The sequence below is a fragment of the Idiotropiscis lumnitzeri genome, chromosome 16, assembly GCF_059441095.1.
Source record: "Idiotropiscis lumnitzeri isolate Australia: NSW breed Sydney's pygmy pipehorse chromosome 16, RoL_Ilum_1.0, whole genome shotgun sequence".
Lineage (NCBI taxonomy): Eukaryota > Metazoa > Chordata > Actinopteri > Syngnathiformes > Syngnathidae > Idiotropiscis > Idiotropiscis lumnitzeri.
In genome coordinates this window covers 3,455,649-3,482,273 of record NC_142406.1, presented here as the reverse complement: position 1 = coordinate 3,482,273, position 26,625 = coordinate 3,455,649, and the positions used below count along the sequence as shown (strand labels likewise).

The window sequence follows — 26,625 nt, the reverse complement described above, 5'->3', positions numbered from 1 at the left end:
TGGTCAGGAGATAAATAAAGACAAATAATGAATCATGAATGAGGATTTCATTGTTGTCCTATTCCCAAAAACAGGGCAGATGGAATAAATCCACAGTTCTCAAAGGTTTAAAAAGTACAAAGTCTATATTTAGGTAGGCCGGTGTGATAAATGTGTTTTGAAATGAAAGAAATATTTGCATATCAGACAGAATGTTGGCCCTGAACAACAAATTCCCATCTCAAAGTAAAAGATCTTTGATTGCAAGGCTGAAGTGAGCGCCATTTTCTAGTAAACAGTGCAATTAGCATTTATTTTTTTGCCTTACAAAAACATACTGTAGCATCCGACAGAAAGAAGCAAAACACAAATCATCGCAACCATTTTTTTAAATTTTATTTATTTATTTATTCAACGACCTGCTGCTTTAACACATTGGGCCAATAAAGGATAATCTTATCTGAAGCTTCACGACTCAATTGGAAGTGATAAAGAAACAAGCAAGAGTGTGTTCATACATGAAAAGCAACAAAAATATGAAGATTAATCAGCTTGAAGCAAACAAAGCACACGATTACCTTCTCGCATTTGTGCAAATAACAGCAGCCAGCTGCAGGTTGGTCTGTAACGCCGTCACTCTCTCCAGTTCCTGTGAACATGAACCGAACCACTTCATGGTTAAATTTCTCTCAAGTGTTAAAAAGGAGCCTGCGGCAAAGATTGATTTCTCGGAAGGCAGCTATTTATCAAACAAATCGCTTCTTCAACTCTGAACCGCGCACACATCAACTGCAATTTAAGCCCACATTTGGGTGAGGCGGCTCCTGCTGTGAGTGTGTTATGAAATTAAAGACTTGACGCCATCGGCATAAATAAAGTACAGCGCAGAAGAGCAGAAACACGAATTACAACGCGTTATTTCTTTCAGTATTTTTATTATACAAAGGCACATTGAGCACTTTATTTTTTTAGTTTTGATGTACGAAGACCTCTGAAGAGAACAAACAAAAAAAAATCCACTTTAGCTACAATATGTAGTGTACATTTTGAAATATACATAAATCTGTTGACAAAAATGTTACAATAAAACTTGCGGCGCATCCTGACGCTGTAGCTCCGCCCACCAGCACAATGAACACATATTTAAGTTTGAAACCTGAATCATGTGATGTAAAACCCAAAAAAGGTAAACAAGAAAATATCTAAATTTATCTCAAGTTTTGGTCATGTTGTTACTGTATCCTAATTCACATTTCTTAACTTTTATTTGTGTAATACTTTTGTTTTATCCAAAAAAAAAGGGGGGGGGGGGAATGCACGGAAAAATGAAATAAAAAAAAAAAATCTGTGAAACGTTTAAATTAATGCTTGCCATGTTCATGTCCAAGCGACATGAATGCCCTGCACATCCTCTAAACATAAAACGAGGAAATGTGAGCTCGCACTGTGCAAACCGACTCCTACTATGTCCACAAACAAGCACTGGAAAAGCAGCAATTGCAAGTAAAGGTCAAGCAAAAAGATGTTGAGCCTCACTAGATATTTCTCTCTCTCTCTCTCTCTCTCTCAATGCCTTGTTATTCATATATTCATCAGAGGTCTTCACTTTGACCCTCCAACTCATTGGCTATGCACAGGCTCCTTTTACTAACTACGCCTATACATTATAATGACGCTGTGTTTGGATCAAGACTTCAATGTGTTTCATTGTGAAGCAAACAAAAATGAATGACATTTACGATACAGAGCGCAGGGACCCCTGGAGTTGACATTTCGTAAGAATCCACATGCAAACACGGTTAGCTGATATTAGGCATCTATTCCCCGACAGATCCATTTCCTGTCAGTTTCTAATCTCCCTCGCGAAACAGCCTTGAGACCTCAATTGTAATTGGCAGGTCTGACCACCGAGGTTGAATGAACCTTTCTCTTGAAATGCAGCATTGAGGAAGCACAAAGAAAGGCGCACGGCTAACTCTAATGAATGTGTTTCCAGTGGACAAATAATTGTATCATAATCGTTGCCTCATGCCCATTCTTTTTTTGATTGTGTTTAGCGACCTGGTTAAGGCTCCTCCCATGGAAATTCATTACATCTCGGAAAACAAGCCACTTCGAAGTTGACTTGGAGGGAGCAGTTAGGTCATCATGCATCAACAGAATGTCGAATGATTCGGAATTCCACCAAGGAAAAGATGCTTGAAAAGTTCAAGCATACAGATATCACAATTTTCCAAACTTTGGTCATCATTCCATATAAATCATCTCCAAAACTTTGTGGCTTGATAATTTTAGTCAAATTCCAAAACGCCCTTCATATTTTTCTTGCTAATTAGAAGTTATTTTCAATGACATGACTTTTGAAATTGCTTACGAGTGCAAAAGTAAGCAACTATAAGATGGCCAAATAACTGCAGGTGCCTTGAATAGACACCCATGAAAGTCAAACACCGGAAGCAGAACAATGACAACGACTGTGGCCTTCATGTAACCTTCCATCCTTTCCGAGTGCAAGAGGAGGCCATGCGCAGCTAGCGGGTGTCAACAGTGATCAGACGCAAGCTCCGGCAGAAGGCTGCTCCCTCTCTTGCTATGAATCACATTAGATGCTCACCAGACCATCATCTTAAGCTCCAAGCCAGGGGTTTATGTCTGCACAAATTATGTTTCCACTGAAGGGCGATAGACGACACGCGAGCACTGGCGAGAGGGAGCATTGGGGCAGCATGTTTTGCAGCAATGTTTACGTCGTAAAAATGGTGAAAAAAAATCAAAGCGGTGGAGGAGGCAGAAATTATACAGCACGCCGGACACAAATGCAACACGAGAACAAAATGTAGACGGGCGGGAGCAGCCTTTTCCGTCATTCATGTCAGCGCCCCTTAATGCATCTCAATCGTCATCTTACCAAATCATAAAAAAATTCATTCTCTCTTTTGACTCATTATGACATGAATGCAGGGGATATGGAAAGTGCCCTCTGAACTGCAAAGGGCATTTCGCAGACCAACTTGTGTACGTGGGCTGAGATGGGCGGAGGCAAATGCCCCGGCTAATAAGTTCCGCTGTCATTTGGACGCGGCAGAGTCACCGGGAGGGTCACGGGAATAATGACCAGTTTACTATTCACAGACTGACCTTCAGATGGCTTCAGAACAGCAGTCATCCGATTGCATTTAAGCAATCTGCCACATATTTCCAGGGCCAAAATACCCACCAAGATTAGTGATGAGACCAATTTATTGGATCTACTTTAAGGTAACACAAGAAACATGCATATATCCTTCGGAGAAAGATTGATGGCACATATTGAAAGAAACGCACACAGGAAATATTGTGATGTTTAGCTGAGTCAAGCATACCAAACGTATTAATAATAATTAATCTCATTGTGCATGTGGGTGCCGCGTACCATAATTACTCCCAGGTCATGATTTCAAAGTCTGTACTCTTGGTGCAGAATGACCAGGCAGAGAGCAAATGACGAAGACGCGGCCAAAAGAGACTTATTTTACCACGTTAAGTCCCTCTCACACAAACAGGAAATCTCGAACACGCATTTCAGGTCGTTGCAACATCATCCAAGGAGCAAAAAAAAAGGGGGATTTTCTGGGATTAAGTTTTAATTTAATTCAGGATGATATTTTGAATTAAAAAAAAAAGCTTCTCACACCTCTTTGATCTTTCTAAATACTGTCCTTTCACAAGGTCAACCTGCAGGATATTGAATGAGATGCTAATACAGCACGGCAACAATTTGAATGGACAATTCAGAAATTTCAGTGAATGTCCTCGAGTGATGACAAAAAAAAAAGGCAGCAGTTAAACATAAGATATTTTTTGTTTTTACCTTGACATAAGAAGGCTGTTTCTCCAGAATGAGATCAGCAACCTTTTTGGAAACCTACAGAGATAGAGAGAGAGAGCAAAGATAAGAACTGTTGTGTTAAAACAGAGAAACTTTATTCCCAAACGACTTGCTATAAAACAACTTGGGCAGCGTTATCACAAAATCAAGAATGCAGCAAGAACAAAAAAGGAAAAAACAAAAAACAAAGAGTGCATCAGCCGTCTTGAAGCAGTGGTGTAATTTCTTGATTCAGTGGTTCACACTCGTTTCATATAATGACTTATATGCTCCCCTAAATTGTACATTTGGCGTTAAGGCACTTCACTGCCTCTCACAGCACCACATGCACGCACACTAAATTTAAAGTCCATTCCCAAGGAGAATTTCAGCAACAAGTTGGGGTTTAAGCAAAGGTATCCACGTTTTCAACGACACGAGAAGATGATCGGCTTTTCTGTCCTGTTATCAACATGGCCTCCTCTGGTATTCGCTCACGACTGCTTCTGTGGAGTAAGTCAAAGTGCATCTTTGGATTACGCCAGATTTCACAGTGCCTGAGGTCTCACCGTGCGCAAAGGCAATTAGCTAGGAGATGAACCTCTGCCGGGAGTGAGTCAGAGATGCCAATTAAGCTCGGATGCAGTGGCGGACAGACAAAGCAGATGTTCTCTCCCAAAATGACACAAAATGCTTATTCAACAAAGGCAAAGAGGATTCGGGTAAAGCAGCTAATACGTACAGGTTATGCATCCGCCTGTCATCTCATTATGAACCAGAAATAATTGCATCTCAGTTCTGACAAAAAAGGAAGTCAGTCACAGGATACCCCTGTGGCGAGCGCATTAAAGCACCATCATTGCTTCTGCACAGGGATAAGCTTCATTTCACACACCGACTACACGTCTCGGAAGTAATGATGTGTGCGGCCAGTGAGTCTGCTTGTGTACTCTGTGAATGTACACACATAAACCACCCACGAGGCGAGATGCTCTTTTCATTCTTGGCAGAAGGATATCACCAGTGGTGAGATGAACCGTATCGCATATTGCTCACGTTTATGACGTCACGGCACAATAAGTCTATTCCTTATCTGCCGGCTCTAAATTAATCATTCGATGATTTGCTGGCTGGTGAAATCCTGTTAAAAAAAAAGCATTCATCAGCTCCTTAGGGCTGTGCATTATTGGCATGTCGCGCAGAAACTCTCATGTGGTGTAAAAAAATAAAAAAAATAATACTGCATGCATATCTGAGCCCATCTGTTCACGGTAGGGTGACTCAAAAGACATTTCTTTGACTTTAGGTTTGCACACAACCCATACATTAACTTTCAATCTGTTTACTGGGGTGTTTCCAGAAGCTCACGGCACGTCACCTGGCACAAGCGTCCAATTTAAGCAATTGATTACCATACGCAAGCATCCAAGAAGCGTTTTATTCTTTTATTTATTTATTCTATTATTTATTTATTTATTCTATTATTTATTATTTTTTTATGAATGCCACGAGGATTTTTTTTTAAAATTTTCCCTCTTGATGCTTTGTGCTCCAAGAATAAACACACAAAACATTTAGGCACGAGGCCCAGTCATACTATTTGTTTATTCAACTTCAGAGCCCGACAGACTGAAACAAGCAACTGCTTTATGTTTTATGATTAGATTTTTCTCCATCCACCAATTTCTGTACAGATTGTCCTCATTAGGGTTACAGGTGAGCAGCTACTCACAAGCTGTTCACATATCCTGAATTTTTTTTTTTTTTTTTTTTTTGCAAATGCCCCAGGACACTATCAGAGGTGTTACTGAACAACACGGTTGCAGTGCTTTGGCGTGACTGGTCACGAGAACAGTTGCCATGGCTATTCCCCTGAGGTGCCTGGAAGCTAAGTGTGACATATTAGGGGGAAAGATACAGGATGTACTCCGAGTGTTTACAAACATAGAGATTTCACCACGCCGCAGGCCACATAAAGTCTGGGGTCCTCTCAATTTATCGGCTGCTTGGCGAATAAACGTGTCATACCCACAGGGGGGAGAGTGGCTATGTTCAAAAGAGAGGCTGGATAACTAAATAAAAGTCGCGGTAGAAAAAGGCTGCGCATTTCAAAATTCAACCCAGATTTTCTCCCAAAAGCCGCACCAAATTTTAAAAATTCCCTGTGCTGTTCAAGATGACGGCAACAGTGTGAGCCTGGAATAAACGATTTCTATTTGCATTAATTTCAATGTGGTATCGCTGTTATTATTTACAGCTCGGTTCTCCGCGTGCGTGTGAGTGTGTCTGACTTACAGCTGCCTGTTGTCTCTTCAGTCTGTCTCGGTACTCTTCCAACTCCTGCAGGTTCAACTCGGTTGGGAGTTTCTAAACAAACAACAATATGTATTTGCAATGCAGCCACTGACAGATGCATGACAAAGTTGTGTATCCTGCTGCTTCAAAACAAATCCTCATTAGAAAAAGTTCGAACTAGGGAGAGACGTCTTAGCACGGAGGCGCAGAGGAGGTATTTACTGCTAAGTATCTTAATTTAAAATATATCCCATGAAGCATTCAGATGGGTTCAAGATTGTCTCACTGATCTGACTTGCGCTGATATGCAGTGGAACGGAAATGATTACCTCAATTTATAGCTTAAGATCATATGTAGGATGGGACAGAGGACGATATTTAGTAAACAGCAAACAAACTCAGCTGGGTAAAGAAGATATTACAATTCCATGCCCCAAAGGATGATAGGTAATTACTTTCCCCTTGATTGAGAGTCTCATTTCAGGTGGTGTGGTGAGACCAAGATAAATCTAATGAGATTTCACACCCTCCTTCTGTTCAGTGGATACGATCCATCAGTCTGGATGTCAATGGAACGAGAAGAGGAAGTGGCAGCAGCTCAGATGAGAAACCAGGAAGCGCAGAAAACTAGCACACTTCCAGAAGTATTGCAAATACTGCATTGCCATCGCAACGCCGCAGACTTGATGGAATTAATGTCGTACCGAGGGCAAGCAGAAACGGAGAGCCGGCCCTGGCATCAATTTTACAGGAGAGCGACTTGTCATTCATTCAGTTAGTCAAGCGCTCGGAAACTGAGGCTATTTTCATACAACCTGCAGTTCATGCTGCACCATGTCAAAAGAGTCGTTAGAGAAGTAGATCTCCTCGATACTGTCGATGATCTCCTGCTCGGCCTGAGGGTCGATGGGCTGCTCCCGGAGCTCCCGCAGCTCCTCCTGAAACAACCCACAGACAATTTGTTTTGCCATTCACAAAGCTCCAGCACGGGGAAAAAGTGAAAAACAATTAAGCAAACCTCGGGAAATAATTATCAAAGCGGTACAGATAGCGTTATAAGAACCAGAGAGGCAGAGGAGTTTCAACACGCAAGCAGGGCATAAGGACAAAGTGAGAAAGTGGTTGAATGAAAATTAGATGGATAACAAGAGGCAGGGAGAAGAAAAGCAGAGGGAATAGGAATGCGCGTTGGGAGAAGATTACATGTTATTTCATTGGGCTGCTCTCATGGGGGATATCGGTAAGGGTTGGGAGGAACAAAGCGAGGAAATGAATGACTGGAAAAAAGAATAGCAAAAAGGAGATTCCCTCCCCGCAGAGCACTTGTGAGAACCGTAAGAGTGTTCTTGATTAGCATGCAGTGCATCCGCCAAGGCTTGCAGCCGCACAATCTTTCAGATTTGAACCCTTTTCCACTGACAATGTTAATTAGCAGGAATATGGTCGCAGGTCAATAACATAGTGATGAAATGCTTGAGTTTGCTGTTCAGAACAAGGCAAATGTTGATTAACAATTGCTTACAGCATAACAAAGGTCCAAGAGCTCGTATGAAGATCACTTCAAATGCATGATACGGAACTTTGAAGGTCTCCATATGTGATATTTTGAAAAGGGAATTGCTGCTACCTACAGGACCTGAACATTTGAATTTTGGAGTCCGACATACAGCACTATTATGTTTCAGATGATTCAGCCTTGATAGATATATGCCCTCAACTTATTAAAGGGGAAGTCAACACAGAAAAAAAAATATTTGCAATTTAATGCTCTTTGCGCTGGTCACAGCTTACTTATTTTCTGAAGGTCTTTATCCGAGCCCTGAGAAACTGTGAAGTCAATTTCAGTCGATAGAAGTTGACAAAATGCCCGCCCCCTGAGATGTACAAAAACGGGTGGATTTTACTGCTTAACTCATATTCCACAAACGCAATATTAATCAGAATGTCAGGTTTTGACTAGTGGGACATATTCTTACAAGATTTTTTAAGGTAGCAATATGTAAAGAAATGCATTTGGGACCTCAAAAACACCAACGAACCAAAAAAATAAAAATATCTAAGAACTTCACACCAGTCAGAATCATTCCATTTAAATAATGAGTGAGTCTCCAAACAAGCACAATACACGACTTGGCACAGGAAGAGAGGTCAAGTTATTTTCCAAATAATTTGGATTCATCCTCTAAACTCTCAGGGTAGCTGTGCCCATGGCAATCTATCAAACAACTGTCACTAAAAGCCCAAAAATGTCAGCCTGCAAAAGGTGAAGCTGATGAGATGAATAAAGTAGCGAAGCACAAACAAAAACAGCCACATCTGAATTCACATCCTGAACATACATACATACTGTATTTGAGAGCACGTATAAATAAAACATCTCACGTACCGGACGGAAGGTAATCCTGACTGTGAATTCTTTTATGTGGCGAATCAATACATTGAGGCATCAGCACATTCAAATCTATAGCAACTAAAAATAGACTTGGCAAGGTTGGATGTGGAATTATAGGATGAATATAATATCCATACGCACGTCGGCAATTAAAGCATGTCCTATTTAATTTTTCCCCAATTTTACGATTTAATAAGCAATTATTTTTTTCCAAGGTCCGCTTCCATTTATTTATTTAAAACACAAGCAATAAATGATACTAACTTTACGGTTTGGAATTGCATACTACATTGTAATGTTGATTCGAATTCAGCTCATTCGTCCACAGTTGAGCTCACAAGGCCTCATAAGATGAGGCTGATCAAGAGGACCTTGTTACACACCCACCAAGCACCAAATAGTTCCCTCACTGCTATCAGTCAGGAGTGTGCGGAGAGGCAGCCAAGTGTGCCACCCATGTGACTGTCTCCAAGTTTATGTGTGTACGAGTGTGAGTGGATGCGTTTCCCACTCACATCTCCAGTATATAAGACAATTATGCTGAGTAAGAAAGCCAAAGCATTGTATCATAAATGTAAATGATGCAGTAGAAAAACATTCATATAATGTGAATGGATGATGCGAAGTGCGTGAATGAAGCACTGAGTGCAATTTGACTCAGGTGAAGAAGAGAGCCGGAGCCCCAAGGGAAAAATGTGTGGGTGAGGTGAGTTGAGATTGGAAACGAGGGGTGAAGGCACAGGAGATCACGGTCCGCCATAAGAAAGGTGGGAGGGAAATCAAGTCGAATGTGAGAGAAAGTGAGAAGGGGGTGGCAGGAGGGGAAGAAGAAGGATGGGGGTTGAATGACTCATTGCTGGTGGAAGTTCTAACGGAGGGATGAGAAGACAGATGAATGAGCTAAACAAAAAAACAAAATATGTCTCTCTCCCCGTTGGTAGTCCGACACCGTTAGACTTGCCGCAATGAGCCAACTTCCATACGTCAAACTGAATGAGTCAGTCGGATATTTTAAGGCTAACCAATGTTGTGCCACACGTGCGACGATGCTTTGATCAGATTTCACTTTGAACGAGGCATTACAAAAAAGAAAAAACCCCAAAATTTCCATCCTGGGTGCAAATCAATGACATTCACGTCTCTTTTCTAATGGGGGCGGAAATTACAAATCTATTTGCATTCAAATTGCAGGACACTGAACAGGCGCTATCAAAGAATCAAAGGGAATATCAAAGTCTCGAGTGCTCGCTGAATGTTGACAATCAGAACCAGGACAAAATGGAGGATAAAAATGGACCTTGACAACCAGCAGGAGTTTCTAAACAATGGGAGCTTCATGGAAAATCCCGAGAGACAGAGATGAAGGTTAGGTTAGCATGATGAGAGTGATAATTATTTCCAAGATGGAAAAGGGCTTTGAGGCATAAATGCAAAATTATTTACAAAGACCAACTTTTACACTCTTGTGCACAGGTCAAGCACTTGCACCTCAGAAATCAACAGTAAGGCAGAAGCACTGACCACTACTTCATCATGCATAATAATTAAAGTGCCTGTCCAAATCATCCATATCAAGTTTAAAAAAAAAGATAATTGTAGAGTACATACAACTGTCTCAACTCGACTTGCTGCATTATGAATAAATCAAGGGGGCCCCCTGCTGGTAGTAGACGGTAAACGCATCTTGCAAAGTAGACTCAAGCAAACGGGAATGAATTTCCACGTGCAAAAAAGCGGTTTTAGAGCACATTTCACCCAACCGAATTATTGCAGAGCAACTGGACTTCCTAAAATTTAATCATCACGTGTACTTTTCCATTTCTATTGCTCTATAACTACATTTGTCTAAAATATGATCAATTATGATAAATAGATTACATTTATCGAGGTCAAATGTTTCATTTCACAAACACCTGGCATTCAAATATGGGTGTATAGAATTTTTATATCCATATATATCGTCACATTTTTTTTGTCTTATTCTAAGCTTGCCATGACTTATGTGAGGAAGACTCAACCTTTTTCTAACCTTGACTACAACAACCCTGCTTAAACTTGCAAGTCATGTTCGATGAGGGTGATGCAGCATCATTCATCAACCATCAGCGAGCCAGATGTTGCTCTCGGCTCCTGGCGGAAGCCAAATGATTTGAATCATGACTCATGATGCATAAATGGTGTTAAGCAGTGAGCGTGATGATATATGATGCAACATCAATAAAGTCATCAAATATAGCCACAATTACAGTCATGGGATCATACTGATGGTGATTTTGTTAAAAAACAAGAAAGAAGTAAATGGTCTGGTTATACTTTATATATATTACATTACATGATGCAGCGTTATTTTTGCAATATTACGACTTTATGCACGGACAATTGGGACTATTTTCAGACCAAAATTAAAAAAAAATAGAAAAGATGGTGATTGATGGTGTTCTCAAACATAGAGCAGAACGGCAAAATGAACAACAGGTACAGGATCCCAGAATTGCTGAGATTCAATCACGAGTCACCCTAAGCATCTTGAAAAAATTTAATAATTGCTCTTGTGTTCACTGAGAAATTGATAAAAAGCTGACTATCCTAAAGGGAGCGCACTCATTTAAAATGAACACCCAACAATGTTACAGGGTTGCAATCTGCTGAGTCGCCTCATGTAATCAAGCGTGACTGACGGTTCCAGCACCATCGAAAAAAAGATTGATCTACTGGAGCAGAACTTATTTCACACTCTGGGTTCTGTGATGAATGAGATGGAGTCCTTAACTGAAATAAATGTTGGCCGTCTCATTTATGCTCTTAGAAACCTCTTGGGCGTGAATTGGAATGAACCAGGGGTAAAATAAGAAAAAATAAATATTAGACACGTAGCCCCACATTAAGATATCCTAATTGCCTAAATTTACCTTGCTTGGGATCCTCAAGTTCTCCACAGGACTGAGGTCTGACATGCTCTCCTGAGGGCTTTTTAGACCCTGTTAGAAATAAACAATGTTACATTCCAATACGGCTCGCAATTCAATACAATTCTTAAAAATGTATTTGAGTAAATTATTAATTATTTTTTTTATATTTTTTTAAACGTAGACACGCTTAGCCGTGATTGGTTGTTACACTTCTATTTCAAGGACAGTAAATAATACTATATTATGGCATTTTGTCCAATATATACGAACGTGCAGCACTTTTCATAAGCTTTTTTTTTCACACATCGTAGGTATGTTTTAATGTCAAGACACCGTTGTTACACCGGCTATACGCGCACTCGATTTGATTACTCAATTGACACCTGTCAAATTAGCACTGTAGCCGTGATGCTAGCAAGTTCTCCAGCTGTGTCTGCAATTAATGGCAGGGAAATCATTTATCTAGATTCACTTCACTTGCCTGCCGGGCCATGAGAGACTTGATCTTCTGCATCGCGGCGCTGAAATGTGACCAATTCGATATATAAATAGTGATTATTCCACCTATGTTGTCATCTTAGCGATAAGCCTACATCAATACGGCGAGGGACGCCATAGTTTGCAGTCACGTGGGCAGGGAGCAAGGAGGAGCCTTACACGTTCCAAAGCATCATGGGAAACGTTGTTTTTGTTTTATTTACAGGCGTTTTCCAGTAACTGGTTCCTATATTAGAACGTAACAACAGTAAATGTCAATATATCTGACACAAATAGATCATTAGTTTTACGTCAATCTTATTTATACAGATGTGGTCGCGAAAATGTCCTATAATTTAATTTATTGATTGTACAAATTATATTTGCGTGACAAACTCATTCATACTGTCATCAGGGTAAATTATACCAAAAATATGCTTATTCATTTTTCTCTCCCTCCTTCTGTCGATTATCTATTGGAAAAAATACATTTGTTTACTCTACTGAGGTATTGATCAAATGGGCATGGCGTTTTTTCAAACAAATCGAGCAAATGAATTGCTATAGCGCCCTCCGGTGGTGCAAACCAAAACAACAGTTGTGGCTCTTCCAACATACATGTTAGTTAATTGAAGATTATTCTTGTCCAGAGGTGTGAATGGTTGTTAGCATGTCAAATATTTCAACTACTTTTTGACCCGCTTCAATAACTGAGCACAATCCAGTTATTCAGTTAATGACCATCTTCTTTATTCATCACCCTTCTCATCTGTCCCAATGCATAATCTATCTCCGAGCGCCCTCTCCTGGTGAACTACTCAACCTGCAGTCACATCCTATCGTCATCAATACGTTACATGCGCAACAATCGAGCCACTATACATATGACCTTGTAACTGTGCCCTTGGGCAATATTTTGATTAAAATCAGTAGACACAATCACCTATAGCTACTGGTTAATGATACTCCTGGTTATTTCTCTGTCAAATTAAAGTAATAGAACTTTTTTAAATAATCCATCGCAAATATCCAAAATGTAAGATTTGAGAGTATTTTGCGTCTGGTTGTCTCAAATTCTGTATACACCAGCAACGGAGACTTCATTTTTCATCTTCTCATGACAAGGTGCCAGCCGAGGCAGGCGGAGTGCGCTCAGCATACTGTGTCTCACCCTCACAGCAAGTCCTCTGCATACTAATGCATCATGTCTACAACCAAGCAGACTTGTCTGCAGTCTCTAGTAAGTGACAGAACAAGTGACAATGGCTCTTGCTGTTCCACGTGTCAGGGCGAACGTGATCGTTTTCAGCCTGAACTGCTCATGGAAGTCTATAAGAATTCAATTGAAAAAACTAATGTTGTCATATTTATTCAAATATAAAACAGTGATGAAAATGCAAACTGTACATTAATTTAAAAAGCAATCATTTCCCTTAGTCAGTATTCATCTTAATCCATGCTACATCTATGGAAAAGGGGTTAAGGGTTTCAAATAATAATAAATAGATCTCATCAACAAAGAAATAGAATCATATTATAAATGAATCTCAGTATAGCCTATGTACAATATTTACAACTTCTCATCTCATTTAATTAACATAAGTTACAAAAATACTAAATAAAACACTTTGTCTCATAAAACGTACAGTCTTTTACAAACATAATAACATTATTTGATTAAAAAAATGTAAGCAATATTTATAGCAATAATCAAGCAATTTAAATATGATTTTTCCTCTCTTGCTCTCATGTCACTACTGTACATATTTCTTGAAGAAAGAGTAAGAAAATTCTATTTAAAAAAAATCTAATAAATTATCTGTCCGAGAGATTGTGTACTCGCACAGGTCTCTATCAGCTCTTATGCAAACAGTGAGTCACTAAAAGCAGTGCCTTGGGCTTTGACAAGAGTCTAAAAACATACACAAGTAGCATTTTTAAGTTGAGGACTTGAAAGTCACTTGAGCAAACTCTGCCCAGGGGTTTCAGGAACATGTCTGATCACATCGTAGATTGTGGTGTGCATATCCTGAACTGACTCCAGGCGAGCTAGAGATCTGCATGATGCCTGCAGGACAGTTGGAAGAAAAATGTCATTTTAACAGCTCTCACTAATTTTGGGAAAAATCTGTGTATCATATTTGAACAAGGGGGAAAAAAAAACATACCTGTGCAGATTCCATTTTCCCGGGTATGGAGACAAATTCATAGATTCCAAAGTCTTCTGTTGCATCCTCATGGCCTGTTGATGAATATACTCTATTTGTAGATTCGAAGGTGATAGGCTCATTTGACTAAAACAGTTCTAATAGTGGATTTTTATTTATTTATTTATTTTTATTTATTTACGTATTTATTTAATTAATTTATTTATTTATTTATTTATTTAGCAGTGATTAATACATATTTACAGAAGCAGTGTCTTACCTGATCGATGTGGTCGTTTCTGATCAGAGATAGGTCTGCCCAAAAAAGTTGCTCTGATTAAAAGATGACACCGAATTTGTATTTAAACCACATCATTTAAATTAATAGTATGCTTTTGTTCTTACCTCTTATAAATTCTCATGAGCACTGCAGATACAATGGGAAAAAGAAAAATCCATATATGAGAAGGCATTAGCGAAAAATGTGGAAAATGACGGAAACGGCCATCGAACCTCTCTTTGGGTGGCATGCTTTCCGAAAGAAGACGAGCAGCATGCTGCCGATGATAAACAAAGAACACACAGTAATAACAGCCAGCGGGTTTACAGCGTTATTATGCTGGGTGTGCTTCTCTTTTCCTGCAAACAAACACAAGGAGGGATATATTTGTACTAAAGTTGATACTGCATTTGGACTGCCACGTAATTTGTAAGGGCGAGAGCGAGACGGTTAGTATAACTAGCAATAAATTATTACATAATTGATTTTTAATAAGAATTAAAAATGTTGTAATCCAAATTATTGTGGTTAGTCAGTGTGTGTGGTTATTAAAAAACAAAAACAAACAAAAAATTCAAGTCACCGCAACTTGTGAAGACTGGTTAAACCCTAACCACTAATCAGCAGGAGCCATCGTTGAGCCTTTTCTCTACATCACCGTGACAACATATCAACGTTCCATTCAGCACACAGTACCTCCGCATGCTATAAAACCTCGTCAACAAATACAACAGCTGGTATGGGTCTGTTTACTTTCCCACATGCTGAACTTTAATACTGACTCCGGGCAGTGAAACCTAGCAACAGAAATAAAAATGCACTGGTCGTGTTTCATGGTCGTCAAAATCAAGTTTCACTTCTCTGTCGAGCACAGAATCGGAAATACCACACGTAATAAAACCTCATCTGAATTTAGCGTGATAATGTGAAATTCCCCAAACCATCCCATACTTTTGCTTCCTGACATTTTCCACTCACCTGTTCCCAGGCTGGCGACCACCAAGGTAAACTGGGTCTCGTCTTGCTTTTGCGTCACATTATTGAAGGCGCGGCATAGGTACTCCTCAGCCTGGGCCAGTCTGTAGGAGAGAATCTCCAATCGTGGGCCCTTGCTAATGACTTGCGTTGCGTTACGCTTCTTGGACATCCACACGTAGCTGTTGGGGGGGTTGGAATCAGCCTGGCAGTCAAAGAAGACCAGTTCGCCAGGGTTGATGGTGAACACCTCCCCTGTCCTGAGGCCTTGGTCAGAGTTGACCTCTAAGTTGTACGGGCCATCTAGAGAGGACATAAATTGGTCAGGAAAAATAAAAGTAATACACAGTGAGAAGTGCTTTTTGTGACATTTTAACGTATTTTAATTCAACCGTCTTGAAACTTGATCAACTGTCACCGAAAGCCATAAATCGGACATAATAAGCCGAATGTCCACTCACAGTAAACAGTGAGCTCCGAGGCCTTTCTGCATCTCTCCTGGCTGACGGGGTTGCTCGCCACGCAGCGGTAACTTCCCTTGTCCTCCTTTTTCACAGGACTGATCAGCAGCGTGGATTTGTTTTTGGAAAAGTGATATCTGTCACTGACACCCAGGAGGACATTGTCTCTGTACCACTGAAACACAACCCTCGTTCCTCTCTCCACCGAACATGTCCACGTAACGTTGGCCTTGTCCTCAACGACCGCATAAGACGGGCTCTTCTCAATTACCGGTGTGGACACAGGAACTGAGAAGAGAATACAAAGGAGTGTGTTTACAGATTGCAACAATAAGTAAGGTGAATTAATAAGAGTACACTCACCATCCACAGTGACAGGCACGGTCCGCTCCTCTTTGAAAACCTGCCCGGATTTATTAAGAAACTCAATGTTGAGGTTGAGGCGATAATCTCCCTCATCGTGTTGATTTAATTTCCGTATCAGCAAAGACATATTGGGCTCTTTGAACAGGATGTGGTTGCGGTACGTCATGTCAGTGATGGTGGACTCTTTGGTAAATGTCACCAGAGTGGTCCGGATGCCACTCGTGGTGGTGTGGGACCACGTTCCCTGGATCTCCACCTCGTCCAAATGGAAGTACATCTCAACTGGCAGGCGTAGGGACTTTCCCTCGATGCCATGGCGGGTTGATGAAGGGACATGGATGAACTTTGCACTGATATCTGTGAGCGGCAAAGAGGAAAAAGAATACATTTTTAGGACAAATTGGCATAAAGTCACTGAACACAGGGCTGAACGAGTTTGAAAAATAATTTTAGTGTTTTCAAGGGCCTCTTATGTATTTTTTTTAGCAGACAAGCAATAACTTCATGTGTGGTACAATAAACAATATCAGATTTACTAAACAAATGTGTTGGACTAAAATCAATTAATATGAATGAATAAATCTGTGGCTTCATCAATTTCAATATTTCACGTTTCTTTAAACAATGCTATCCAAACATGTGGACTGCACTTCATTATTATTGCACCTATTTAGACAGCAGTTACTAAATGAATAAAGCCTAGTGACAGACCTTAATAATTTTCATAATTGCACCCCTTGCGATTTAAAAATTGCATGTTACTACGTCTCACCTGTCGCTCAAAGCCAATTCACGTGGCCTCTAATTTAAAAAAAAAAAAAAAAAAAAAAACTTGTATTTAAATAAATGGACAAATGTATTTTTTTTTACATTTAAACAGAAACTTAAATAAGTTTCCATCACATATTACAAATTAGCTTAGTTCTCCATATGCAAATAGTTTAGACCCAATCTCTTCATCTGAATTATCATTTCCAGGTTGAAGAGAAACAATGAAACAATTGTATCAGCATATACTTCTGCATTACTGCACGCTATTTCCTCAATCCGAAATAAACAAGAACTCCTTTGTAAAAAAAAAAATAAAAAAAAAAATTGGCATTTCAGATCTACATGTCATTGAATTGTGCTGGAATGCGTAACAATAAACCTAGAGAGTTTAAATTGCTCATGTCAAAGCATTAATGGGGCTTCTATCAACAAATATAGGCTTGGACTCAGCGGTTATTTGGACTATCTGCATCCTTTTCTCCAAGTTGTCCAGATCCTCAAACTGTAATGAGTTAATATTGACACAGCTCACTGCTGCCATTGTTGTTTGACGAGCACAAGACCTGTCTTTCAACCTAACGCCACACACACCAAACAAACTCACGAGCCATCTAAAGTCACTGGATAACTGTTGAGCAGCTCGCTGTCTGCTGTTGAGGGTAGTTGCCAGGGAAGCTTGTCAACACAATGCTCAACAACTTCTCTTTTGAACCGTGCTTGTATTGTGAGCTCAGCACAATTAATACAACTCCAATGTTTTTTTGTTTTTGTTTCTGTCCCTTATTGTGTTACATAAACCCAATTAATATTTCGTTTTGGCAAGAGACTCTTCACAACTTTTGAATGCTCGGCACAATTTCCGTCTCGTAAGTTGGGAAAGTGAAATTATTATTATTATTTTTTTTTTTGGTTACTGTTTAGATGCCAAGCTGAGAGCAAACAGCATGTGAGGGGGTGTGAGGCACTAACTTGCAAATGGACTCTTACTGTTTGCTCACATTCGGGATCTTCAAACTGTTCTTTTTCCAGTCCCCATTCCACTCAACAGTAAAATAAATAAATAAATAAATAAAGAGAGAGAGAGAATGAGAGACTCACCTTTCACTGCTAAAACTTGTATTTTTTTATTAAAACTTTTAATTAAAAAAACTAATTAAAAATAATAATAATAATTCATTAAAAATCATATTTTTAATTAATTAAAAAACATTATAGCTGTCCAATCGTGTGGATGAGAAGAGGTTATTAATTGTTAAATGTTAGCCTGTTTCTGATGCAAAAGGCAGGAGGTCCAATTTGACATGGAAAATCCTATTTGCATGTTTAGTTTATCTGTCCTTTGAATCTAATCAGAGCACGCTTGTGTGCTGGCGGTGAGGATCAACAGCTAAAATTAGGTAAAGTTTTATACGGATCCAAAAGTCATTCTGGATCCTAGTGAACAAAAACCTGTCGTGAAATTGTGTAACTTAACTTTTTTTTTTTTCCTTCTTTGTCATAACTAAACCTTCAAATAAATATGGTGTAAAAAGGAGCACGTTTTGCACTCGCACACACACCTCCTTTCCAACCAAATGCTACTTCCTCCTGTTACTCCCTGTTTCCATGCTGCTTATCACAATGGCTTAACCACTCTGCTAGCCGTTACGTACTAAATAATAGATTCAGCACCCACACCCTTGCAACACGTTCAACTCTCCCAGGCCTGCAGGCCAGTTTCTGTGTGTTGTGTGTGCGCGTGCGTCTGTGTTGTCACAAGCAGGTGTGTGCCTTCATTTACACCAGCTGGGACACACTGAAAAGACAAAATGAGGAGAAGTGTGCCGAGCCCGCTGCTTGACTGTTGTCACCAAACAAAGTGGTCATTGTTGTGGTCATACACTGCTGCAGTGATGGTAAAGATTGTGCCACACGTACACACACACAAGGTAATGAAGTGCACACACACTTTCAAACAATTCCAAGTGAGGGCCCATACATACACACACCTGCCTCTTATCACCTTCACAACCATGTAAGGTTGTTTGGATACTAAATAAAGTCAGTCAGTGCGTGTCAAAATGCAAGTGGTGGCCTACCATCTTGCTCAAAGATAAGACAAACACATCACCTTAAGGAGAGAGTTGTTTTTCCAAATTTGAATCTTGGGACACGTAACATGTTTTGATGCAGTGTTTGTGTAATGTCTGAAAATGAGTCACGGTGCCACGGTGTTGCTCACTTTTTGTTTCCACTGACATTTTAAAAATCATTCGAGACCTGGCGACAGTCAAAAGGCGACGTTACGCAGTGAGGATTATGGAAAGCATGTGGAACGAAACGAGATACAGGCCGCACAATTTACTTGAAACATATTCCAATTAGAGTAGAATAACACTTAGTGAATAGAGCTGAGACGATGAGTTTGGAGTGAGTTTTGCTTTTGGATGTTCTTCATGAATTTTTAATGACATATTTTGATTTTCAAATTAAAAAAAAAATGCATCTCGGATGTGCGTAATTATTATAGACAAATTCCGCGCTTAACCTTTTCTCCCCCCCCCCTCGAAAAAAAAAAAAAAAAATCAGCAAAACTTCCTCCATGTCAACATTGTACATCAATCACACCATCAGCGCTCACCTGTTAGGAGGCCCAGCAACGAGCAGACGTAAAGTACCATTCCCCCCGTGGCCTCCATGGCATCTTATCCTCTTGGGACTTGTGAGGACTGAGGGATAAACGAAGGAGGCGGCAGAGTGATGATTGAGGAGGGAGGAGAGAAGTGGGACTGGTTGTGGCGACTACATTTGCCAGGGAAATGAGAGGAGCTCGCTTGTGCAGCCGGCCGGGCCCCTCCCACGTGACATCAGGTGGGGGGGGGGGAGAAGAGGTCCACCTGACTGAGTGACAGGACACGCATAGTCCTGCCTCAAGGCTGAGGGTTTCATTTCGTCACAGAAACTGAGACTTGTACATGTAAAGGAATAGTTTCGACACCCGAATGGAAGCTGAATCTTTATAACGTGAAAAAAAAAAAAAAGCTCTTGAGCACTAAAATTTTGATTCGTTTGAAAAGAGCAGACAGGCTACATGATTTTGTAAATACCAAACGTGACGCCTTGGTGATCAAGCGTTCTCATCACTGACCTTTAAGTCGTGTTCAAGGTACCGACCCTCGTTCTCGCTGAAAGAGATATGTGACTCGACGACATTTTTTATAAAGTTTTCACCCCCTTAGGAAATCTGAAAAGAGAGAAATATAACAAGAGATCAGTACAGGATTTGTTGTCAGTGGATGGGTAGCATGGTCATGAAACTTGGCACGTACCTCATGAATGAAGCCATTGTTGGAAGTGTAAATGAACGCCTCATTTGGTGATGGTACCAGAGAGGGACAAGAAAAATGAACAATCAGGAGAGTAGATTTATACGACACGTACGCTCACACAATTGCACAGTCCACTCAGAGATGAAGGAATCCGAACATGGTGCAGGAGTTATTGCGATTTTTTTTTTGAATCATCGTAAAGGCTTCCAGGCCATCATAAATTTTTTATTGACGGTATCATATTGACATTCCCTTTAAGATGAACAGAAACTTCTAAAGTTGACACTCCACACAAAGATTGTGTGGCAAATGAGGATGATTAAAAACATTTTGTCAAGTTTATAAAATGAGGTTTAAAATGAATCCAACAAGCCTTTTCTTTCTGCTCCCATGCCACGCCTCACTCAACCGTCAACTGTCACTGAAATACCACTTCTTTCAACTGGAAAAATAAATGATACTCGCTCTAATATCTTTCATGTGCCTACATGTAACGACATGCTTGAGTTTGTGGTTTGTGGTTAGAATATATATGGAATATATATATATACACATCTCACCGTTACAACGAGGCGCTCTAAAGTGGCCACGCCAGAGCAAAGCCGCAGTCCGCACATATTTAAATCGCATATTTCAGATTTAAGGCAACTCGGTGTGAATATTTGAAAAAGCACAGACAGAATGAATGCTTACTAGTTGGAGTATGACTTTTTCTGCGAGTTGCAACTGAACCAATAGATGGAGTCATTGCATCGTGGAAAAAAGCCATCAAGTCATCGCTGGAGCACTTCAGTGTTTGTTTATTTCACACTTTTTTGGGACAAAGTCAACTTTTTACATGACATTGCATGCTTGTACGCCACCACTTCCCCAACTGGTTTATGAGGCAAACTGAAGTCATGGGTTTTTTTTTCCCCCAAAAAATTACGATTTCAGTGTTTACTGCTCGGAATTTGAGTTTAAGACAATAATAGCTTGAAAAATAAATATCATTGTCCATTTCATTAATTCCTGATCTTGTGATTGCATGTTGTTGACATTCTCCTTTTTTTTTTTTTTGCATCATGTGACTGTAAAAAAAAAAAAAACTTCCACCATCATTCTTTTTGGTTAATTTCAAACTGTTGTAAAGATATGCTTCAAGTCAGGAGGAATAATTTCCTTTTGAGTCCTTAGGTGAAGATTCATGTTTACAAAACTGGAGGAACACGAATAACATCTAATGCTGACCTTTGGACTAGTTGAGTGAGAGCCCAAGAAGCAGAACAATACCAATATACGGTCACAATCGTGCTAAAATAATGAACTTTGTCTTTTCAATCTGATGCGCTGGAAAAATTCATCAATTCACCCTGAAGTCAGGATTGTCCTTATGAATTACGACCGAAATAACCACTCAATTGTTCTGTGATTCTCATCACTCCACTCAAATTGATTAACACGCAAAACTCGACTCTTGTGCTTTTTATCCAATGTAACGCAACGTGACCTGGCGTGACAGCTCTCCAACAACCAGGGCGCCAAAGCTGAGTCACACACACACGCGACACAACCTCAAATGGGGGCCCTCTTACTCGACTTGAAAATGTCACTTTTTCCATTTCCAGTCTCCCGGGCCTTGTCTGTTGCCACATTTTGCCACCGCTTCACTTGACTGAACGACAAGCATCAAGCACTTCATCATCCTGTCATGTGCTTATGTACTTGTGGTATAAGGTTTTTTTTGACATATGTCAAATGTCACATTTATTCCCTCAGTCTTCATAGGAAGTATTATTTATTTATGAAATTGGAGAAAGCAACCAAACCAATTTCCAAATCTTAGCGGCGTGGTAGTTGGCCCTGTTACATAAGGTCAAGGTATCGCACACGAGCAGTGTGGACTATTAGCAAGCACACAGGTTGAAGTTGACAGTTGGAGTCTTTATAAATCAACCCGGGTCCAAAAGTTCAAAATTAGCCCGACTGTGAATGCAAATAGCGGCTAGCCACGCTAGCTCCGGCTATTCCAATCGGCAGATTGCCGCCAAAGAACGAGGACGGCAGTGTGAAGCGAAGCTTGAAAAAATATATATAAATAATTTACAAATGATTAAATGGCTTTCTTGATTGCATTTAGCTGTTCTATTCATTACGCTCAATGTACTTTAGTTGCGTCAATGTAATTTATTATGGTTAGTTTAACTAAATTGGCTAGTTTAGGTCAGGGGTGGGCAAACTTTTTGATTCATGGGCCACAATTGGTTCTAAAATTTGACAGAGGGGCCGGACCAGGAACAGATTGATGGGGTCTTTTGGTAAACTCACCTCATCTGAGAAAAAAATACATATAGTATAAAGCAAAAACATGCTTTAATTTGAAATGAAAAAAACAACAAAATATGTCTTTTATGGCGCCTCCTAGTGGGGACACATCAGAATTACAGGGAAAATAAAACACAAACGAGGTTTATTCATTTAATTTTTTTCAAATTCAGCGGGCCGGATTAAAAGGTTTAACGGGCCGCATATGGCCCTTGGGCCTTAGTTTGCCCATGGCTAATTTAGGTGCAACTTAATTTACTAGGGTTGAATAAACTTAATTTACTCAAGGTATATTTTTTTTCCAACAAAAGATGTCTTTTGTGTGAAACCAGTTGATTGCTCCAAAAAAGTTGGGATTGTACTGTCCTGGGGAATAATGCCGTCATCGACGAATCGCTTTCAACTCCCCTTTCTTCATATTGTAGTCGACGACCAGCCGTTCAAGCCCTAGCAGGAAAAGCTTTTTCTCTTTTGTGACTCCTTCTCCTCCCTCGCCACCATTTCTCTCACTGGAAGCCTTGGCCTCCATCTGCAGGCACTCAAAGCAGACACAGCACAGCAGCCCACATCAAGGCCACACTATTGGCACGTGTATTTGCGTGTGTGTGGTGCAGTCGTTACAGTGGGGCCACATGGGGTGTCATTGGCCCACTGTGATACAGGCTCACATATCTTTCTCTCGCTCTCTGACAAGTGCTGTATGGAAGATAAATACCGCTGTATATTTTTAACAAATGGACTTTGATTGTACATGAAAGGGCGAGCACATTAACAAACACCTCCGCAGGCAACTCGTCAATGAAAACCGAAAGTGGACACATGCACCAGTGCCTTTGAGGTTGTCGATGTCACGCTTCTGACCTAAAATGCTTTTTGGCTTCCCATACACAAATTTTATCCTCGAGATTTCACAGAAGTCGCTCGGCAGCAAAGAAAAGGGGTGGGGATGTTTGCATGGTATGCGAGTGATTTGATTGGATGGCAAAGCTCCATTCACACGCTAAGATTTATAACAGAAGGAAACTGTGAATGCTGGATGCACATGTTGTGCAGTGCGTGGGCGTATGCATGTACATGCTATGCACTTAAGTTTGCACAGGAATGACACTTTGTTGACTGCCGCACCGTTGAACCTTTGTATCGCTCTCAGAGGAGGCGGCTCCTTTGCTCTCAAGAACCGAGTGTCTAAACAGGAACTGAACTTCATTCATAATAATCTGGAAGTTTGACGTGTGAGTCAATATGCAGTGAGTTTCAAAACAAATGCAGACGTGACTTAGTTTCACTTCTTTGGAGAATTAAACGCACACATGCGCCCAGCTGGAAGTTTGAAGTGTGTGTTTGTGTGCATGTGACACTGTGTCTGGTGGAAGGAGCCTAACCCTTTTAACGCATTCCATTATCTCGCGCCCACGCACTCACCATGTGACCCGCAGTCAATGACAGGAAGTAAGCCAATGTCAAATCCTGCTGTCTGTAACCCAGATCCTCTTCTGTCGCCAGTCGAACACACACTTGACAATGTCAATCGAAGAATATCCTCGTATAATCTCAGTTATTGTCTATTAAAAATCCGAGCACATGTGACTCTGAACAGTGATAAAAATGCATCGGTGTTGACAGTCGCTCACTTTGGCTCGGCTTTGTACAAAAATAAATGCTCTCACTTCAATCAGGTGTAACACTCAATCTCGTGTGAAATGAGGAAACAGCCAGGCCTCAAAAAATAAAAATTTGTCAACTCCAGACATGTCTTCGTTAACATTTACCACAGGCATAGAAACCATCACGGCATTGGACTCTTTAATTTCCCTGTAGACTAAAAAATGCAAAATGCCTTTCATCCAACACACACATCTCTGAAAAATGTGATGTTTACCTCAGTGCAAATGCCACAAACTGGCCTGGTGTCTGAGGGGCATGTGTTTGTGTGGCTGGTTTGCACGTGCATGCATAAAGAGTTGAATGGACACAGCCACCTCTATGTTTCGCTCCTGCAATAAACTGGCTGCTAAGACACGCTGCCATCACAGACTGAAAATCAGTCCTCCCTTTGCTCAGGTCCCTTTTCGCTTCACACCATCGTAAAACACGGGATAGGGGAAAACAACATTGTATTTGCAACCCAATAAGATGTCAAAGCGGGGCATAAATGTCACTTGACCACCTTCCAATAAAGCACAACCCGCCGGCATGCTTTTCACATCGCTATGGAAGTTAGACACACAAAAAAAAAAACACATCAAGGAATTACTTTGCGCCTTTTTTCCAGTCTAGGAACACGCTAAAGGTTTTCGTCACTCAACATGAACCTCTGGGGTTTGCCCCGTGTTCTACAAGCTCCTTTCCAAAGCCTAACATCACATCTGGAGGTCTGCCCACATGCATCTTAGTCGTTCCCACCAGCACATTGTTCAGATAAGAGATACCATAGTTCCTGTAAGAAAATAGGAGGAGATGAGCGGATAAGGATATCTCGCTGCGATATCATAAGACGGAGGTATTCCTTGTTTTGAATGTAAAAGCCGCAAGCATCTGAAGTAATCAGTGAGAGGTGTCAAGTAAATCAAACAAGCCATGTTGACCCATTGGTCGATTGACTTTGAAATATGACAAATTCCTTAAAGGAGTCGTCAGAATGTCAATGAGTTCCCCGATAACATGATTGTGACATCTTATTTTTTTTTTTTTGTCATGTTGAAATCAAACTGTTTTAAAAGTTGTCTTTTCATTACTATGCGACTTCTGAAATTTCAAGCGGAAAAAAAAAAAAACGAGACCCCATAAAGACGATGATCGAATTTTAACAACAGTTCATACGGACAATTCAAGGCTTTTTAGTGCTTGTATAATTTCACACTGAGTGGGTGGGCAGGCCCTCCGGACTCCTGAAACCCATTTTTTTTTGTATTTCAGGATTTATGAAAATGAAAAGGTAAGCTCCATCATTGTCTACTTTTTTTTTTTTTGCTTTGTTGTTTACCCGCATCTGCAGGTGATTGAGGAGCAGCTGTCACTTCAACACATGAATTAGAGTTCAGCGGCCCAGAGGCATCGAAGTGGATCAGGCAGAGGAAGGACAGCTGGACCCGAGGGGACAATAGCACTCTCAGTTAATCATTAATACTCTTAATGAACTGCAGCTAGGCCCCGGAGGTTCTTTTGCCAGTCCTTCCAGAATATTCCGCCCGTAACAGGAGGACGCCAGCCAGCAGCCTCGGATTATTTAACTGACACTTGTTGATTGAGTTAATGGGGATGCAGGAGATTTAGACTCCTGAGTAATGAATGACAAGCGCTCGGCGCAATTAATTCATTTGTCACGCTTAAAAAAAAAAAAACCTAAACGTACATTTAACATCTGGTTTTTGTATTGAACTGGAGAGGATGTAATTATAATTTATTCCTGAAACAGTTCACTTTGTTTACTTAGGGAGGATCGTGGTTTGTTTAAATAATTAAAGACATGCAACTCCAACCGCCACTTTAGGCAAACGCGCGTACATATGACCACACGAAACCTCAGTGGATGTCTGGATTTTCTCAGTAATTCCGATTAAATTCAGATTGAAGCACATTTAGAGAGGAAAAAATATTTGTAATTTTTTTTTCAAGCACATCGGGTTTTGAGATCATTTCAATTGTTTTTTGTTTTTGCTTTGTTTTTAAATAAAAGCTCGTGAAAGATGGATTTTACCATCAACTGTAATTTTGAGACACGACATTTCAGAAAAATTGATTCATGACTATTACTAAATACATAACTATATTAAAAATTATTATTATGGAAACCTGATGTGCTAGCGGAAAAACAAGTGCGGAAAAAAAAAGATTTACTTGCATCACTAATGAAAAATAATTGTTAACCAGTGTGTGAAATTATTATTTATTTTGTTGTTAGTAATTTGCGGTGGCTCAAAAAGGAACTGCATCATATGAGAAATGTTACCAATGTTTTGATTACCTTATTTAGCAAGCAATGAAAATATCATTCATTATCTGTACCTAATGAAGTGGCCAGTGAGTCTTTCGAGACATTTCAAACATGCTTACCAAGCGGTAAAATCAAATGTTTGGTTTACTAAATGACCAAAAGTATATTTTGCACTCATTC

At 40.2% G+C, this 26,625-nt stretch overlaps 2 protein-coding genes across 8 annotated transcripts in view; both read right to left on the bottom strand.

Moving 5' to 3' along the window:
* Positions 1–12,073, bottom strand: part of vps50 (VPS50 EARP/GARPII complex subunit) — a 47,030-nt gene extending 34,957 nt beyond the window's left edge. For all 3 annotated transcript variants that reach the window (XM_088319341.1, XM_088319343.1, XM_088319344.1), the window contains exons 1-6: positions 11,904–12,073; positions 11,423–11,491; positions 6,937–7,059; positions 6,122–6,193; positions 3,830–3,883; positions 558–628 (exon numbers count right to left, since the gene is read on the bottom strand). In XM_088319341.1, the coding sequence (XP_088175467.1) occupies positions 558–628; positions 3,830–3,883; positions 6,122–6,193; positions 6,937–7,059; positions 11,423–11,491; positions 11,904–11,936 (422 nt within the window). In that variant the 5' untranslated portion in view covers positions 11,937–12,073. The remainder of the gene's footprint in view (positions 1–557; positions 629–3,829; positions 3,884–6,121; positions 6,194–6,936; positions 7,060–11,422; positions 11,492–11,903) is intronic.
* A 1,179-nt stretch (positions 12,074–13,252) lies between these two features.
* Positions 13,253–26,625, bottom strand: part of hepacam2 (HEPACAM family member 2) — a 17,508-nt gene continuing 4,135 nt past the window's right edge. Inside the window, exons 1-11 of one of the 5 annotated variants that reach the window (XM_088318229.1) lie at positions 20,208–20,682; positions 20,027–20,122; positions 19,520–19,779; positions 16,126–16,485; positions 15,763–16,050; positions 15,305–15,604; positions 14,560–14,685; positions 14,452–14,473; positions 14,327–14,361; positions 14,068–14,141; positions 13,253–13,967 (exon numbers count right to left, since the gene is read on the bottom strand). In XM_088318229.1, coding sequence (XP_088174355.1) covers positions 13,857–13,967; positions 14,068–14,141; positions 14,327–14,361; positions 14,452–14,473; positions 14,560–14,685; positions 15,305–15,604; positions 15,763–16,050; positions 16,126–16,485; positions 19,520–19,577 — 1,374 coding nt within the window. In that variant the 5' untranslated portion in view covers positions 19,578–19,779; positions 20,027–20,122; positions 20,208–20,682 and the 3' untranslated portion in view covers positions 13,253–13,856. Of the gene's footprint in view, positions 13,968–14,067; positions 14,142–14,326; positions 14,380–14,451; positions 14,474–14,559; positions 14,686–15,304; positions 15,605–15,762; positions 16,051–16,125; positions 16,486–19,519; positions 19,910–20,026; positions 20,123–20,207; positions 20,683–26,625 lie in introns of those variants that run through there. The other 4 variants (XM_088318225.1, XM_088318228.1, XM_088318226.1 and 1 more) reach the window with 4 other exon arrangements.